Source organism: Suillus clintonianus, assembly GCF_016758775.1.
Source record: "Suillus clintonianus strain FC179 chromosome Unknown DEU56scaffold_12, whole genome shotgun sequence".
In the NCBI taxonomy this organism is placed as follows: Eukaryota; Fungi; Basidiomycota; class Agaricomycetes; order Boletales; family Suillaceae; genus Suillus; species Suillus clintonianus.
In genome coordinates this window covers 551,066-566,829 of record NW_024539236.1, presented here as the reverse complement: position 1 = coordinate 566,829, position 15,764 = coordinate 551,066, and the positions used below count along the sequence as shown (strand labels likewise).

Below are 15,764 nucleotides of genomic sequence, written 5' to 3'. Positions count from 1 at the left end.
CACTGAAACTCCAGAACCCCCTCTCGGATCCCATTATCTTAGCAGCACAACAGGCCCTAGACTGGGCTCAATGCCCCTCCTATGAAATCAGCACTGTCTGATTGGCGTATCGAAGACAACACGCTTTTCTATAAGAACCGAGCCTACGTCCCCGCAAATCTCCGTCATCGCATCTTAAATCTTCACCATGACCACCCCACTGCCGGACACCCCGGACGCTTTAAAACTGAAGAACTAATTAAGCGAGATTATTGGTGGCCCTGGGATGGGAACGTACATCCGGAAATACGTCGAAGGATGCACAATGTGTCAACAATGAAGTCCAATACGCACCCCACGACTCCCCCTCTGAACCCTATTTCCTCCTCCACTTTACGCCCCTTCGCCCAAGTCTCAGTAGACTTGATCACCGATCTCCCACCATCGGAAGGTTTTGACTCTGTCATGGTCGTGGTAGACCATGGGCTTACGAAGGGGGTAATTCTCTCACCTTGCAAGAAAACCATCACTTCGGAAGGAGTAGCCAAACTCTTTTTCAAGAAAGTGTTCCTCAGATTCGGTCTATATGACAAGATCATCTCCGACAGAGGTCCCCAATTCGCATCAAAATTCGCAAAAGAACTTGGAAGACTCCTTGAATATGAAGTTGCCCTTTCGACCGCCTACCACCCGCAGACTGATGGACAAACTGAACGATTAAACCAAGAACTCGAAACCTATCTCCGCATTTATTGCCGGTCAAACCCCCAAGATTGGGTAAAACATCTTCCTATGGCAGAATTCGTCCATAATCACCGAAAACACGACTCCCGAAACACCTCTCCATTCTTCCTCATGATGGGCTATGAGCCTCGAGGAATTCCTTACGCTTTCCCCGATTCCGCTATCCCTGCCGCAGAAGACCGAGTAAAACACCTCCAGAAGATTCGAGAAGAAGCCCTTGCCTGTCATAAACTAGCAATGCAACGTATGGCCGAACGATCATTTGGAAGAAAGTTTGAACCCTGGAAACCTAAAGACAAAGTTTGGTTATCTGCTGCGCATCTTATCACCCATCTCCCATCAAAGAAGCTTGCGCCGAAGCGATATGGTCCCTTCGAAATTGAAAAAGTCCTCTCCCCTATCACATTCAAACTCCGTCTCCCAGAATCTTGGAAATCTCACCCCGTGTTTCATGCTTCTGAACTATCGTCCTATCGGGAAACTGAAATTCACGGCCCGAACCATCCTGAACCACCACCTGATCTTATCAACTGGACAAGAGGAATACGAGATAGAAGCGATCCTCGCCCACAAGGGAAACGTAAAAGGAAGACGCCGTTTCCTCGTGTCATGGAAGGGCTACCCTAGTTCAGAAAACTCATGGCTACCCGAAAAGGAACTCCAGAACGCCCTAGAGATCCTGAAAGCCTATAAAAACCGCCTCAAATTAGCCCGACTTCTCCATTGAACCCTCGTCTCCAGAACCGATTCTAGCAAAACAAACCATGTCCTCGTCCTTCAAACTCGCTGAATACTTCGACCTCGTTAACGAGATTGACGCTGCCTCTCTCGTAGAATCCGCCCTTGTTATCCCCACAACATGCTCTTGAAATAGAACGCATCCTCACTGAAAGAGAGGATGACACCACCTTTACCACCGTCAATATCATCCGCACCACCAGTCTCTTGGAAACCATCGCTGAAAATGTAGGCGATGCCGACACTCAGCGCAGCATCCTCTATTGTCAAAGAAAAATACGAACCTTTGCTCTCCATCTCCTTCCTTTGTATTTCAAGGAGGATGTAACGCAAGTCATACAAACCATCGCAGAACGAGTCACAACCGAGGTCGCCATTCCACCCCCACCCCCTCCTACTGCTATCCCCGTCACTCCTGAACCGACAATCACACTATCCGTCCTTCCACCACAGAACACGCCCAGGCGTTCGGAACGTCGTAAAAACCCCACAAAGAAAACTCCCTACAACCCCAAATCACGCTCCCCTCCAAAGAACAAAGACCGCTGCTCGCAGCCAGATATCGTAACTCCTCCAAAGTCATCCAGATCGCTACCACCCTCCTCTTTCTTTCGATGACAACATCATTTGTCGCCACTGCAAAGAAATGGGACATCGTCACAAGAACTGCCCAGAGTATTACTGCAGAGCGTGCCTCGTGTTCAAGCCTGGACACCTATCAGTCTTCTGCCGCCAACTCAACGGCGAAAGAATCCTTCCCATGGAGCACAACGAAGAGGGCTTCTACGATGCACTTGCTAAATGGGAAGCGGACCAAGACGAACTTATCGAACGAATTGAGCGAGAAGCAGAGGAGCTCGCCAACAAACGCACGGGAGACGACCTGTTGGAGTTTCATAACGCTGACGCAGATCTCGTTTACTACGACGATGCGAGGTTGGAAAGTTGTTGAAGTCGGTGACTTCAGACGATAAACAGGGGGTAATGTTACAGCGGCCCCATCATTTTCTCATCATCATGCTTCTCCGACCTATTCTTGTTATCTTTGACTGCTTATCAACATGCACTGCATGAACATTCTAGATACTTCCGTCTATTCTTGTTATCTTTGACTGCTTATCAACATGCACTGCATGAACATTCCAGATAGTTCCATGATGTTCTTCTTGACTCCTTTCACTTCCATAGTCGGCCTGGTCCGTGCCTCCTTTGTCCATTATAAATACCGCAGTAGTTACGCTTGTATTCTCTAACTTGAATCTACTTGGTTCTCTCTGATACTTGATCATCTTCTGAGGAAGATACCTGATTCCGATCTAGCTCTTATAGAGACTAGCCTATACTCGAACTTCACTTAGAGGGAGAGCCCCTCAAGTGTCTGAACCGAACGTCGTAACACAAAGAACTCCTTTATTGGATTAGTTACGCAAGAACTATCCAAGTCGTAACAGGCATGTGAGCAAATGATCCAGAAGATGGACTTAAGTGTAGACTCATATTTTGAAGCTCTTCGCAAAGGGACACTTGATTGGCAATTAGCGCTTAGCACTGGCAAGTGATTACTGTAGTCTTCTATGTATTTTGCATCTAGTGTTGAACATCACGTGATCCCTGTGCGGTATGTTGTTAATACTATATCTCCTCATTGTTTCAATGCTGTAGCCCTCATGGGAAAAAGACGCCGTGAGCTAGACAAGCTTACGCGTGACTGGTATGTTCTCAATGCAAAAAAGCACGCAGCTCAGCAGCGAATGCAAAACACTACTCAGGCTGAGGATCCAGAAAACAGTCAGGTCTCAACTCACAAACATCGATCTTACACTTTGAAGGGACCGGCACAGGTCTCGACTCAGACAGAGTACTTTGGTGCTCCAAGAGGCTCTCACACTGCGCCACCACCATCTGCTTTCCATACTTCTGATACTGTCGCCTTCGATTACGAGGCTCTTCTGGACTCTAACGAAGACCACGTCTACAACGAACACTTGGCTGAAACATCACTCGAAGTGAAAGTTTCACGGGGGAATCGAAATTTAGGAGTAAGTGAAGACAATTGATCTTGGATACAATTACTGACGTGTTGTTTTGAAGGATAACCCATTGTTGACTTGGATGGATGATCGGGACCATTTTCTTTTAGAACTCCTCCGTCTGGAGGGTCGCGGCGATTTTTTACATCAGGAAGCATGTCGAGGTTCTGCAGGATGCATGAATGCCCCTGAATTTCGATGTGAAGATTGTCTTGGTACTGAGCTCTATTGCAAGGCGTGCACGGTAGAAAGGCATATAGAAAATCCAACCCACAGAATTGAGGTAGGTGGGAATCTAGCAGTGCTCACTACTTCGCACTGATTGACTTGCGCAGTACTGGAACAGCCAACATTTCGAAGACACTAACCTGCGGGATCTTGGGCTGCAAGTTCAACTCGGACACCCCCCTGGTGAACGTTGTTGCAACCCGTCATTGGTTCATAACGACTTCGTGGTCCTCGATATCAACGGAGTGCACAATATTACACTCCACTTCTGCGAGTGTCAAACAGCTCAATCTCGTACGACACAACTCCTTCGCATGCGTTGGTTCCCAGCAACTACACTGGATCCGAAGACTACCGCAACATTTCGACTTCTCCACCACTTCCATGTTCTTTCGTTTGAATCGAAGGCCTCCACTTTCGAGTACTGGCAGACACTCGCACGCTTGACCAACAACACAGGCGTTAACCCACCAAAGGTAAGTTTTCAATTTGGTTTGACTTGTTCATTCATACTTGCTCACAACGGCTCACAGGATCGCTATAACGCTCTCTTACGGATGGTAAAGGAATGGCGAAACCTCACCTTACTCAAGCGTTCAGGACGGGGCCATGACCCTGGTGGGGTTGCGGCGACACAACATGGTGCTTGTGCAGTACTGTGTCCTGCCTGCCCCCATCCGGGCAAGAATATTCCAAATGGCTGGGAAGATACACCGTTTGAGGAAAGGTATGTTATGGATTGGTCTAGTCCGTGTAGCGTGTTCACTCACAGAATGATCTAGATGGAAATATTCCTTGTTTCTAGCAATCGATGCTAATTTTCGACTGGCACGCAAAAACGTATCATCCGACAAGGCCGACCCTGGTCTTAACAAAGGTTGGGCGTACTTCGTTGAAGAGGGGGCATTCAAGAAGTTTCTCCATGACACTGGAAAGCAGCCGCAAGAGGTGCGGCCATCTATCTTAGCCGTATCACACTCGCTCACCCACTCATCACACAGAAAAGTAGTTGTGCGAGCCACAACGCTGTAAACTTGGCCGAGACTAAAAACTCTCGCGGTTTGGCAGCAACAGGGGCCGGCACGGTCGATTGTTCACGCCACAACATGAAGCGTCCTTGCGGTGTCGGCGATCTCCAGAAGGGCGAGCGGTAGGCGAGAGCTTTACTAATTACCGCACCACTCAACGTGTACTATAGATACATCAATATGGACTACCTATTCTTCTCTACCTTGCAATACTCGAAGGACGTAGTCACGCTCAATGTGTCCTACGATATAGCGTGCCAATGGAGCAAGAACATATGGGATCGTATGGCTACATACCCATGTCAAATGCACGTGGAACGCAGCACGAAAGAGTTTGTGTTCCTCGTTCCGAAATTCCATCTTCCCGCACACGTTGCATTCTGCCAAGTAACCTATTCACACAACCTTATCAAAGGGATGGGTCGGACTGACGGGGAGGCACCGGAGCGCGGGTGGGCGAATATAAATCCTGTAGCAACGAGCACTCGGGAGATGGGCCCTGGCTCACGCCGCGACACCCTCGATGATCATTTCGGAGATTTTAACTGGAAGAAAGTGACCAACTTTCGTGAGTGGAACCTACACCGCGCGATTGGAACCTCTTACTAACATTTTGGTTTCAAGACATCAGTCTATTCCGAAAGCTCGTAGCGGCCATACCTCAACGTGATCAGCACCTCATCGACTTCAACGATTTCAATGACACATTGGTTGCCGAACGACCAGAGGAAGTCGCTCGGTGGAAGCAGGCTATCGAAGGCTGGGAAGCCGATAGATCACAGACGAATCCCTTCGAGGTTACAACTACAAGTGCATTTGTTCTTTTATGACGATTTTATATTTCTCATTCTTTCGCAGCCATGTCTCTCGCAGCGGTACGACTGCGTCTCTCGCAGAAGGAGGCAGAAGATTTAGAACATGGCCTCAACTACTCGCTGCATACCGAGGTATCCCCAAGCGTTCTCGTGTCATCGGGTATTGAAATCGAGGACCATCAGTAAGTTTATATCTCCCTTGTATCTTTATCTCAATGTTTTTTTAGACGCCGGCTGGAAAGAGAGTATGCTGCCTTGGGAGCTCACGCAACGGACCTTCAACTTACGAAATTGCAAGAACGAAGCAACGCACTACAACGCAAAATCGAGCAATGGTGCAAGGTCCAGGTATTATACATGCCTACAGTCGTCTGTGTTCGCGCATCCGATACAGCTAGTACCGTAAGCTCACGGGAAGAAAAACCCTACGAGGTCAAACTGTGGTTACCGTCCCAACTCAAAAGGGCTTCAAACGAATTCTGCGAGGAGCGTCTGTGCAGATATGAATGGGAGCTGCGACAGGCACAAGCATTTGATGCTCTCGATGATCTCCGTCGACACCTCCGACTGCGCAGCCACTTATTCAAGTTCAAAGACAATCAATTGCGTGGCCAGCGGGCGAATACACATGCAGCGGGAGTTCTCGCTAAGGTGGATCTTAGCATCAAGACAGATGCAGAACGGTACCGTAGGGCCTGGACTGCTCTAGTTATCCTGGGCGACATTTTGCAGGAACATAGCTGGCGAGATGATCTACTAAAGCTAGAACCTGAGCACGTTCGGGGAATGTCTGATGGCCACGTAGGCCAATCCGAAGGTAATCGAACTTTATCGTGGATTTGGAAGGCACGTGGCGTCACTACTGGAGACAGGGAAGGAGAGACTGTTCTTGCTGAAGGTAAGAAATTGTCCATTAAATTGATACGAGCTAAAACGCTATTACACAGCGCTACGTGTAGAGTGGTGTAAATCTCGGGCACGCTCACACCGTTGGACAGAAGAAGTCGAGCTTCTCCAGGAGGAGATGCGGCGCGTGTGCACATTCTTCGACTGGCATGCGGCATGGTGGATGGATCAGGCAAACCGGAGGACTGGGTTGGATGCTGCAGAGTTAGAAGGCCTTGCAGCGTATGCAAGGCGCCAGGCGGTCCTTCGGATCATGATGCGGGACAACTGTCTAAGAAAATGGCGTGCAGTTCCTGCGGCAAGCTTACCCCCAGCAGTGGCTGCGCCCTGAATACTAGTAGGATGACATACATTGCTTCTTTTCCCCTATGTGTTGGTAGCACTATATATAATCATTGATTGCGTCAGTCTCCGAGATTGCGATCGTAGATGCCAGGAACATGGAAAGAGAAGATCGGAAGCATCCTGTATGACAGTCGAAGGCATTATGCATCACGGACACCAGTGGGAACATTACTATACATACAGTCGAAGGGATTATGCATAACGTCAAAAACTAGAGGTAACCATGCATAACGGCCTGTGTCTAATCAGTGATGATTATGCATAACCCGGTCAAGTACAGGTGTATCCTACTATAGGACATTGTAGTTATAATGATCTACGAAAATTAGCGGCGCTGCTTGCGCGTCTTCATGATTGGTATCAGCAACTACAGGATTGTTTCACTCAAAGCCCTTTATTCACCTTCTCTTATTCCGTCTCTCCATGCTGCTGTCCGTGCCAGAATTGGACCGCTGCTTGGCATTGACATCGACAGCATCGAGCGTGAGATGCTAGGCGGAGAAGATGAAGACATTCTGGATACTAACCAGGACAATGAAGGCCATGATACGTACAACGCGGGAGCCGCTGCCAGTGGAGCCATCGACAATAGCGATTTAGTTGATGGTACAGGGTTGGAGGAGAATCTAGGTAACAGCGGTGATGCAGACCAGGATTACGAGCCTGAGGATAGCGAGGGGCCTGATACTACCCCGGATAGCCAAGTTCTTGCTGAAGACGACTCCGGCTTTGGAGACAATGGCAAGCCCGCCGTTTTCACTGCAGGAAAATTTTGGAACTTTGTTGATACCTCGCTCGAGAACATTCGCAAAGTTGCCAAGCAGGAGGCAGCGAACAATCATCAAGGAACCATTCCCCTTCATACATCAATTGAAACCACGTTTCGGCAGTAGGTGTTTTATTATTGAACCTCATGCATTGTTGCTCATTATTGCCAAGAATGCTTGTAGAATATTTTCAGGAGGACCTCGCTGATTTTCCCGGCAACATGTCCGTTCCTAAGCTCCTCACCAATAATAGCCCCCAGTGGCAGACCACCATTCAGAACAAGCTCCTGTGGAATCAGGATCTGTGATGTTCATTCTGATGCTGCTTCTTTTCCGTCGCTCTATATATCACACTCGTTTCTACGGCTAATGTTGTCTATATCTAAACCGTCTTAATGCAATGTTTTTGTGACCCGTTTCATTTACTCGGATGCTCGACTCTCGTATTGGGGTGAATGTACCTGATTCACTGCAACTGTCCATGCTGGTGAGATCCGAATGGTGCATGCAATGTTGATTAAAGATTGTTCACATCTGAAACTCTATGTATACCAAACATTGAGGAGATCTGTACACGACCTATGGAGACCAACCTGTGCGGCAGGTATGCGTGAAATGCTTCTGCTAGGTGCCGTACAAGACCTACCCACAACCTCTGGTGCCCCACATCAATTATAGCTCTAGTCGCCAGGCTATCAATGGTGCCTCAAATAGCTCTTTAGGCGGTTGTAAGCATATTTCCCAACCCCTTCGCCTCCTCGCTTCCTTGTAGATGTATTATATTGCTCGGCAAGAGGTACCGAGAAAGACCTTAGACCGAGGCGGGAGTGAGGTCAGCCACAGGGTACTACTTTTAGACCTGTGTGATAGCCTTTCGGCACTCGGCGGTGTAGGTTTAATTAATGCCTCCGCAACCGAAGAAGGCGGCAATGAGCCCTCCGGTTCTCGATCACCGCCTGCTCGGTCTCATACTGTCTCATATCGCAGTTGCCGCAGGCTGCCACCTGTCCTGAAACATTTTCTGGTCTTACGCCGAAAGTGCTTTTTCGCGACGACGCGCTGGGTTTCTCCGAGTCATCCATGATGCTGACCCGATGACCGCCCGAGTCTTCTAATTCTCGTTATTATCTAAATGTCTCGTCATATAGTATCCGGTTGGCTGTGCCGGGAACGCCTGCATCACCCTCGCCGGTATAAATGTCTTCTTCATCATTTTGATCAGCCGCGTCTTCACCCATCAAAGAGATGCGTCATGTCCACCTCGCCGTGCTCCTTGGCTGTGCCGCTTTCGCCACAGCTTCGCCCTCCACTGCTCAGAACGACCAACGCTCAACCAAAGATGCCAAAGTTCTAATCCTTGGAGGAGGCGTCGCTGGCGTCATTGCTGCGCGCACATTGCATCGCAAGGGGATTACTGACTTCTTGATTATCGAAGCACGCGACGAGCTAGGTGGAAGGATGCAGGATTATACTATAGGTGTCCCTGGCAAGCAGTACACAATCGAACTCGGTCCTAACTGGATTCAGGGAACGCAGACTGGCAACGGGACAGCTAATCCCATTCTGACGCTCGCTCGGAAACATCACGTCAAGAACCAGTATAATGATCTTGATGGCAGTATCAGTACGTTTGGCAATTCTTTTTTCACTATTTTGTCTGGACTCATCACTGGGGAACAGCGACATACGACTATAACGGGTTCAAAGACTATCGCGACCTCTTGGACACGTCAATCAATCAATTCACTCAAACTGGTGTAGTTGCAGGTACGACATCGTGCAGTCGTCAGCTTTGCGTGCTCAGATGTTTTATGAGGGGAACGCGTCTTGACGCAACAGGTTGACCTCGGCCTTCAAAGCGCCTACGGCATCACCGGTGCAACTCCAAAGAACATGTACGAAGCAGCCTGCCAGTATTATCAAGTCGACTGGGTACGTGAATATCTACTATCCAAGCCTTCCACCTTCCTAATATCAAACTCGCCAGGAATGCACGTATTTCCTTCTTACATGTCTTAATCCTGCTAATCGTCACAACCGCACACCCATTAGATGCACAGGTGCGAGGACTCGATCACGTTGCTGATTTGTGATTCTCAATAGTCTCGCACTAGTCCCCAGACCAGAATTCGTGGATAGCATCGGCCTGGGTATTTATATATTAGTCTAGTACGCACCTATCAACACCTAATGTTCCCACAGAACAACAACTTCACCTATTATACCGATATGGGTGGTTTCTCAGACGAGAACAACCTCTGCATCGACCAGCGTGGTTTCAAAACCATCATCCAAGCCGAAGCTGCAGAGTTTCTTCAACCTCAGCAAGTCTCCCTGAATTCCGTTGTTACAACGATTGAATACAGTGGGGATGGGGCGACAGTCACATTGGCAAATGGGACTACTCTCACTTCGGACTACGTGCTTTGCACACTTAGTCTTGGCGTATTACAATATGGTGATGTCGCGTTCAAACCTACTCTTCCTTCGTGGAAGATGGAAGCTATTCAAAGCATGGTCATGGTATGTCTGCCCAAGGTCACTATTTTTGATACTTAACTGTCCCCAGGCTACATATACCAAAATCTTCCTACAGTTCGAACAGAACTTCTGGTTCGATACTGAGGTACGGATGAACATTAGCATTAAATATCTCTCTGATTTATCCGGAATAGATGGCTATCTATGCAGATAAGGAACGGGGGAGATATCCGATCTGGCAGAGTCTTGACCACGTCAAATTCTTCCCTGGTTCTGGTCTCGTCTTTGTGACCGTCACCGTAAGTCCGCATGATTCGTGCTCTATGTGCTTCTGTCGCCAGTTCTGAGGATATTTAGGGTGATTTCTCACTGCGCATCGAGGGCATGGAAGATTCGGATGTTCAAGAGGAAGTCATGGAAGTCCTCAGAGCCATGTACCCCAACATCACCGTTCCTGATCCTGTGGCATTCCATTTCAAACGCTGGAACGCGGACCCTCTCTTCCGTGGCTCTTACTCCAACTGGCCCCCTTCTTTCCTTCCTGGTCACTCAGAAAATCTGAGGGCTACGGTAGACAAGACACTCTGGTTTGCGGGTGAAGCGACGAGCTTGAAGTACTTCGGTGCGTGTTTTTCCTGACTGTAGTTGGCTTGTTGATGAAGGCAAAATATGTAAATGTAGGTTTCCTTCATGGTGCGTATTACGAGGGGTTGAACGCTGGGGAGGAGGTCGCCAAGTGCGTCGAGGGCCCTGTATGTGCTGGGCGGCAGCATCTGAATAGCGTGGTTGATGCCTCCCCCTACCCGTTCGTGTCTATCACGTCTTAGGTGCTTATGTTTGTTTCCCGAGCCGTGTTGTCGTCGCCTTGAGCAGTATCGTTTTCGAGTACCGATACAGTGTTATTGAGGATCGGTTCGAGGATAAATTATTTCTTCATGTAAAGGACCGACCATCTTCATCATTTTCATGGTGGTTAAATGTCATGGAATGATTGAAGATGATCGTTACTTTACAGTGGTGTCCCTACCTTCCTAAATATCTGGGTAGGTCTGTTGGAAGGCATGGATGGCTTGGACGGGCCCGTTGCCTGCATAATATGCGCACCTTCGCGATCCCTCGTATAATGTTTTGCGATAGGGGTTCCGCTTGTTACGGTCGACTGGTCAAGATTGAAATGACCTCATTCTATGGTAGTTATGAGACGTCATCCTGATGGTCCCGCCGGATGTCTCACAATTGTGATTTCTGTATCCGTCATCCGACAGTGGATGTGCGTATAAAAGGCCGTCTTCTCCTTTATTTCCCTCCACTTCATTTCCTTCCACTTCATTTCCTTCCACTTCATTTCCTTCACTCATTTTGGCCTCTAACTTCACACTGCATCACACTTTATTTGCGATATTAACAACCGGGCTGAAGCACGAACTTGGTACGATTTAACCGATCTCGAGTATGCGATTTAGACTCGGACTACCTGGACTTATTCTGGCACGAGGTTGGGCTTGTCTTCGAATGTCTGCTCTTTATGACTGCGATGGTCTCCGACGGCTCGATCACCCCCTGAAATCGACTGGATTCTCCCGACCTTGACCATGACGATCTCTTTCTCGATCTCCTTACTCGATCTCCTTACTCGATCTCCCCTGTTCAATACTCTATTATTCGAACCACGAACTTTGTACGATCTAACGAGCATGCGAGATTCGAGCTACCTGAATTTACTCTGGCACGAGGCTGGGTTTGAGTTCGAGCGAGAGGACCGTGTCTCTTCGACGGGCCTTTAGGATTGCAACGGTCAAGCTTCCTTCGATGGTTCGATTGCCCTGAAATCTCCCGACCTTGACCATGACGATCTCCTACTCGATCTCTCCTCCTCAACATTCTGTCATTTGAACGACGAACTTGGTACAATCTAATCAACCTCGAGCACGCGAATTAGACTCTGACTACCTGGATTTACCCTGACATCATGTTGGGCTCGAGTGAGAGTGTAGCTGTGTTTCTTCGGCAGGCATTAACGACTTCAACGATGGCTCGATCGCTCTGTCAAACCGACTGGATTCTGCTGGCTTTGCCCCTGACGTTTTTCTACTCGAACTTCGCTTCTAAGATCCCGCTGCCTAATGCATCACGATCATGGTACGATATAACCGATCTCGAGTACGCGTCTTGCACTAAGACTATCGGATTTGCTCTTCCTTTACGACTGCGATGGTTGGGTTTTGACTATCTTTTCCCCGAGAAAGCGATATCTTGAAATGGTCTGGTCCGCCTTACCTGGGACGGTTACCTCGGAAATCGATCATCTCTTTGCGGACTTTTGCGTTTCCTTGGGGCTCCGTTAAACCTCGAGTTTTGCTTTCGGCTCTGATCTGGCCGAGTTTTCGATCGAACTTTCATTTATTTCTTCTTCTGATGCACCTTTCTTTTGGGCGACGAGCCTCTCAATGTTCATGTACTTCATTCTAGGAGCGATGGCCGAACATATGATCCATAAGGGGAACGTGCACGTTGGCCTTCGCTTTCAAGACGCACACGTTGCTTGCGTTAAAGGTCTTTACACATCAATTTGCCCGACCTTTCCCCAAAGCAGAAACTCACGCATCATTGCACATTTCGACAGTGTGCTATCCATCGCAGCATGCCTTCCGTCGCCAAAAATGCCAGTCGTCGAGTTATAAGTATGTGAACAGGATTTTGGATGTCAAATAATTCTTCCTTGACAGATATATGAATATTGACGCCATTCGTTGTGATTTTACTTGGGGTCAGTTGGTCTCTCTTCGGCTGTCTCAAATCGATTCACATTAATGTTGCTAATGCCCCGTTTAGCTGACTATGCTCATTCACAGTGGTATTATTCACTTTCTTCGCTGTCTTTGACATTCTACGGAAAATGTTGGGAGTTGGCCCCCGAGTACCTGAGCATGATTGAACTGGTTTTGTGGTTGCAGGCACCTGTAAGTGTGAGTCGATGATTATCCAGTTTACGTCGAGCAGTGGATGATGTGAATGACAAGCAAAGGTGTGATGGTTATTAGATGGTTCGTGAGCACTCGCGAATCTTTGCGTCGTAATCGGGCGCTAGGTGTTCAAGAACTTATTTGCACATCATTACAAGTAAGATGCATACTGACTGGCATATACTGTTTAGAATTCGTCCTCAACAAGTCGACAATTGATATAAACATATATATCATACCGTGGCTAGTTGTGAACGATATGGTGAATTGTTCGATGTAGGTGCTACGAACAACTCTAGCAGGCTTTGTAGTGGGATGTTCACGTTTTACAGGGAACATTATAGCATATGCATTGTCCCAGATACATCTATGCATACCAGCATTACACTACAAGAAATGGTCATAATGGTCATAATGGTCGTGTCTGAATATGCTATGAACTGGTATAGGATACGGATGTGAACAATACAAGCTTGGATAAACAAAGAAACATATAGTCTCAAGATGATGATATTACAGCGGGAGAGCTGCGGTATCCATAACAGGTGAACCAAAAAGTTCCACGTCTTCCTCCTCCGAGTCCTCGAAGAGTGACAAGTTTTGCGCGGTATCCATGACAGGCGAACCAAAAAGGTCCACGTCTTCTTTTTCCTCAGAGTCCTCGAAGATTGAGAAGTCTTGCGCGGTATCCATGGCAGGCGAACCAAAAAGGTCCGTGTCTTCTTCCCCCTCCTCGAAGATTGAGAAGTCTTGCGCCGTAACAGGCATGGGAGGCACATCAGAGGAATAGTGGGGCGTAGAGTGTGGTATATGTGGCGCCTGGACATTGAAAAGTGCGTCGGTCAGGGATATAGTGTCCTGCGCGAAAACAGGGAAGGACGAGGCATTATTGGTCACCGAGTTCAGTCTTGGGGTCTGAACAATGGGTTGCGCGCCAGAGCCGGAAGCAAAGTTCGGCCCGTTTACAACTGAGGGCGGGGATGCCTGGGTCTCCCGTGTTTTCCCCTTGAATGTGGATCGCCATTGGGGTTCGGTGACTGGCAGTGGTGCCGCGGAGGTGCTGGCGAACATCTTTTTTTCCTGGTTCCTGGCACACTGCTTAGATTTCGCATGACGCGAGAGCCCATCACTGCGACTGAAACTAGTAAGAATAGATATATCAGCCCCGCGGTCACATTTGAAAGCAGGGGTACTCACTAGGAGCCACAGGCTAGGCACAGCAAGTGATTGTTACGCTGGTTATGTATGTTTGATTTCTTGTGCTCGCGCACGCTGCTTCGCTTGAGAAGGTCTTCTGTGCAGTGACGTCTCAAGCATTTGTACTTGATCACGCCATCGTCGAGTTTCTGTTCCTGATTAAACAGCTGTCAGCGGGATGGCGAGAACCAAAGAAATATTTCACTCACAAATTCTGGGTCGTCCTCAGGGGGAATGCAGCGTTGTCTCGGTGTCGTCTTTCGTGCCGCCCCATTGCCATTCACCGCCTTGCCCTTGCCCTTGCCCTTGGTGGTGCGCCGCACTGAGCCCCCCTCAGTTGCGCCTTCAGATGGCAATTGGGGCATGAGTCTCTGGTCGAAATGTTGGTTGTGACCAGGGTGCTGCTGCATCATCAGCGCCTGAAGTTCTTCCAGTGTGTGCGAAGCCAGATAATTGTTTACCGCCTCGGAGGGTCCGGGCAGTTGCGCTTGCACGACTGGAACGTCAAAAGCGCTCGCGGCGGCCCGCACCTGTGGGAGGGAACCTGCGACTCCAGAGTTCGCGGTCATCACAGGAGCGAAAGTAGTCTGCACTGGAGGAGAGTAAGACGGCATTACACCCATAGCCTGAGGGCCCGGGGCATATCCACCATAATGTTGTGGGGGGTTCGGGCCCATGACCATACCCGACTGAGGGACATAAGTGTTAGGTAGGGGAGCAAGACTTGCAGGCCTCATCATATTCTGCAGATAAGGTTGGCCGTATTGTTGTTGTCCATATTGTGCCCCACCAGCACCAAACATGGGAGCCATTCCATAGTCCACGTTGGGAGCTGGCCCAAGTGCAACGCGGTTTTGATACATTTCGGGAGGATACATTCCAAACCCGGGCTGGAGCTCAGGTTGAGGTTTGGGAAGGTTTTCTTGCTGATTTTGGAACTGGTGCCATCGATTGTCGACAGCAGTGCCGAAATTGAGGTTCTCGTATTCGTGCTCATTGTAAAGAGCGCTCGACGAGGAGAAGGATTGGTCCATCATTGGATCGGATTGAGAAGGTGAAGATATGCTGAGTGACGCGGTCTTGGCCTGTGGTTGGACCAGGAAAGTGACAGAATAGGAAGTCAGGAAACAAGGGTGTTAGAGCACAAGTTAGACACTTGGATGCGGAAGAGAAAATACGATTGGTGGTGAAGAGAAGGAAAGGGATACAAGTACCACTATTTATGCTGCTGAGACGCCCGCTTCAAGTAAATAAATGAAGTGGGTCACCTACACTGCGGCGTGTCCCTCCCCTTTCTCGAGTTCTGGTCCACAACTTGTTGCCCAGGCAAAGCGGACACAGCGCACGAATTGGAGTAATACATACAAAGGGACGCATCCGCCATCCTTTCATGCGCGCAGGTTCTGTTAACGGACAATAGTGAAACATGCAGGCCATTCGGATATTCCCCGCGCGACTGTGGAGATATTCAATTCGATCGTTGATTGCCGATCTTCAGAAAACAGAAGCATTGAACGCAACGCGCTGGAGCTAATCACTGAGT

At 48.7% G+C, this 15,764-nt stretch overlaps 4 protein-coding genes across 4 annotated transcripts; 3 read left to right on the top strand and 1 right to left on the bottom strand.

The window, feature by feature from the left end:
- Positions 1-3,573: 3,573 nt before the first annotated feature.
- On the top strand, positions 3,574-6,799 carry DEU56DRAFT_729822 (uncharacterized protein; the record flags this gene model as incomplete). Its single annotated transcript, XM_041348124.1, has 10 exons — positions 3,574-3,774; positions 3,827-4,195; positions 4,253-4,446; positions 4,502-4,667; positions 4,721-4,869; positions 4,918-5,315; positions 5,372-5,557; positions 5,606-5,744; positions 5,790-6,460; positions 6,510-6,799. The coding sequence occupies 10 exons, from the start codon at positions 3,574-3,576 to the stop codon at positions 6,797-6,799; spliced, it is 2,763 nt and encodes a 920-aa protein (XP_041212301.1).
- A 349-nt stretch (positions 6,800-7,148) lies between these two features.
- On the top strand, positions 7,149-7,888 carry DEU56DRAFT_729883 (uncharacterized protein; the record flags this gene model as incomplete). The annotated part of the gene is made up of 2 exons (XM_041348128.1): positions 7,149-7,702; positions 7,753-7,888. Coding segments are annotated over 2 exons (690 nt in total), but the record flags the coding sequence as incomplete, so codon positions are not given.
- Positions 7,889-8,496: 608 nt separating this feature from the next.
- Positions 8,497-11,008, top strand: DEU56DRAFT_783078 (amine oxidase). The gene is made up of 10 exons (XM_041352132.1): positions 8,497-9,204; positions 9,261-9,347; positions 9,397-9,522; positions 9,570-9,575; positions 9,693-9,730; positions 9,783-10,103; positions 10,150-10,206; positions 10,256-10,360; positions 10,419-10,683; positions 10,743-11,008. The coding sequence occupies exons 1-10, from the start codon at positions 8,826-8,828 to the stop codon at positions 10,886-10,888; spliced, it is 1,530 nt and encodes a 509-aa protein (XP_041212299.1). The 5' UTR covers positions 8,497-8,825; the 3' UTR covers positions 10,889-11,008.
- Positions 11,009-13,537: 2,529 nt separating this feature from the next.
- DEU56DRAFT_978182 (uncharacterized protein) lies at positions 13,538-15,528 on the bottom strand (the record flags this gene model as incomplete). The annotated part of the gene is made up of 3 exons (XM_041359679.1): positions 14,431-15,528; positions 14,222-14,376; positions 13,538-14,165 (listed from the first exon to the last, which is right to left on the bottom strand). The coding sequence occupies exons 1-3, from the start codon at positions 15,256-15,258 to the stop codon at positions 13,538-13,540; spliced, it is 1,611 nt and encodes a 536-aa protein (XP_041212298.1). The 5' UTR covers positions 15,259-15,528.
- Between the last annotated feature and the right edge of the window lie 236 nt (positions 15,529-15,764).

What these genes read in the sequence shown, in the direction of transcription:
- DEU56DRAFT_783078 (XM_041352132.1), top strand. Translation starts at nt 8,826, where the DNA reads ATGCGTCATGTCCACCTCGCCGTGCTCCTTGGCTGTGCCGCTTTCGCC. An exon ending in TGATCTTGATGGCAGTATCA is followed by an intron (nt 9,205 to 9,260) that starts GTACGTTTGGCA and finishes ACTGGGGAACAG; the next exon opens with CGACATACGACTATAACGGG. An exon ending in GACGAGCTTGAAGTACTTCG is followed by an intron (nt 10,684 to 10,742) that starts GTGCGTGTTTTT and finishes ATGTAAATGTAG; the next exon opens with GTTTCCTTCATGGTGCGTAT.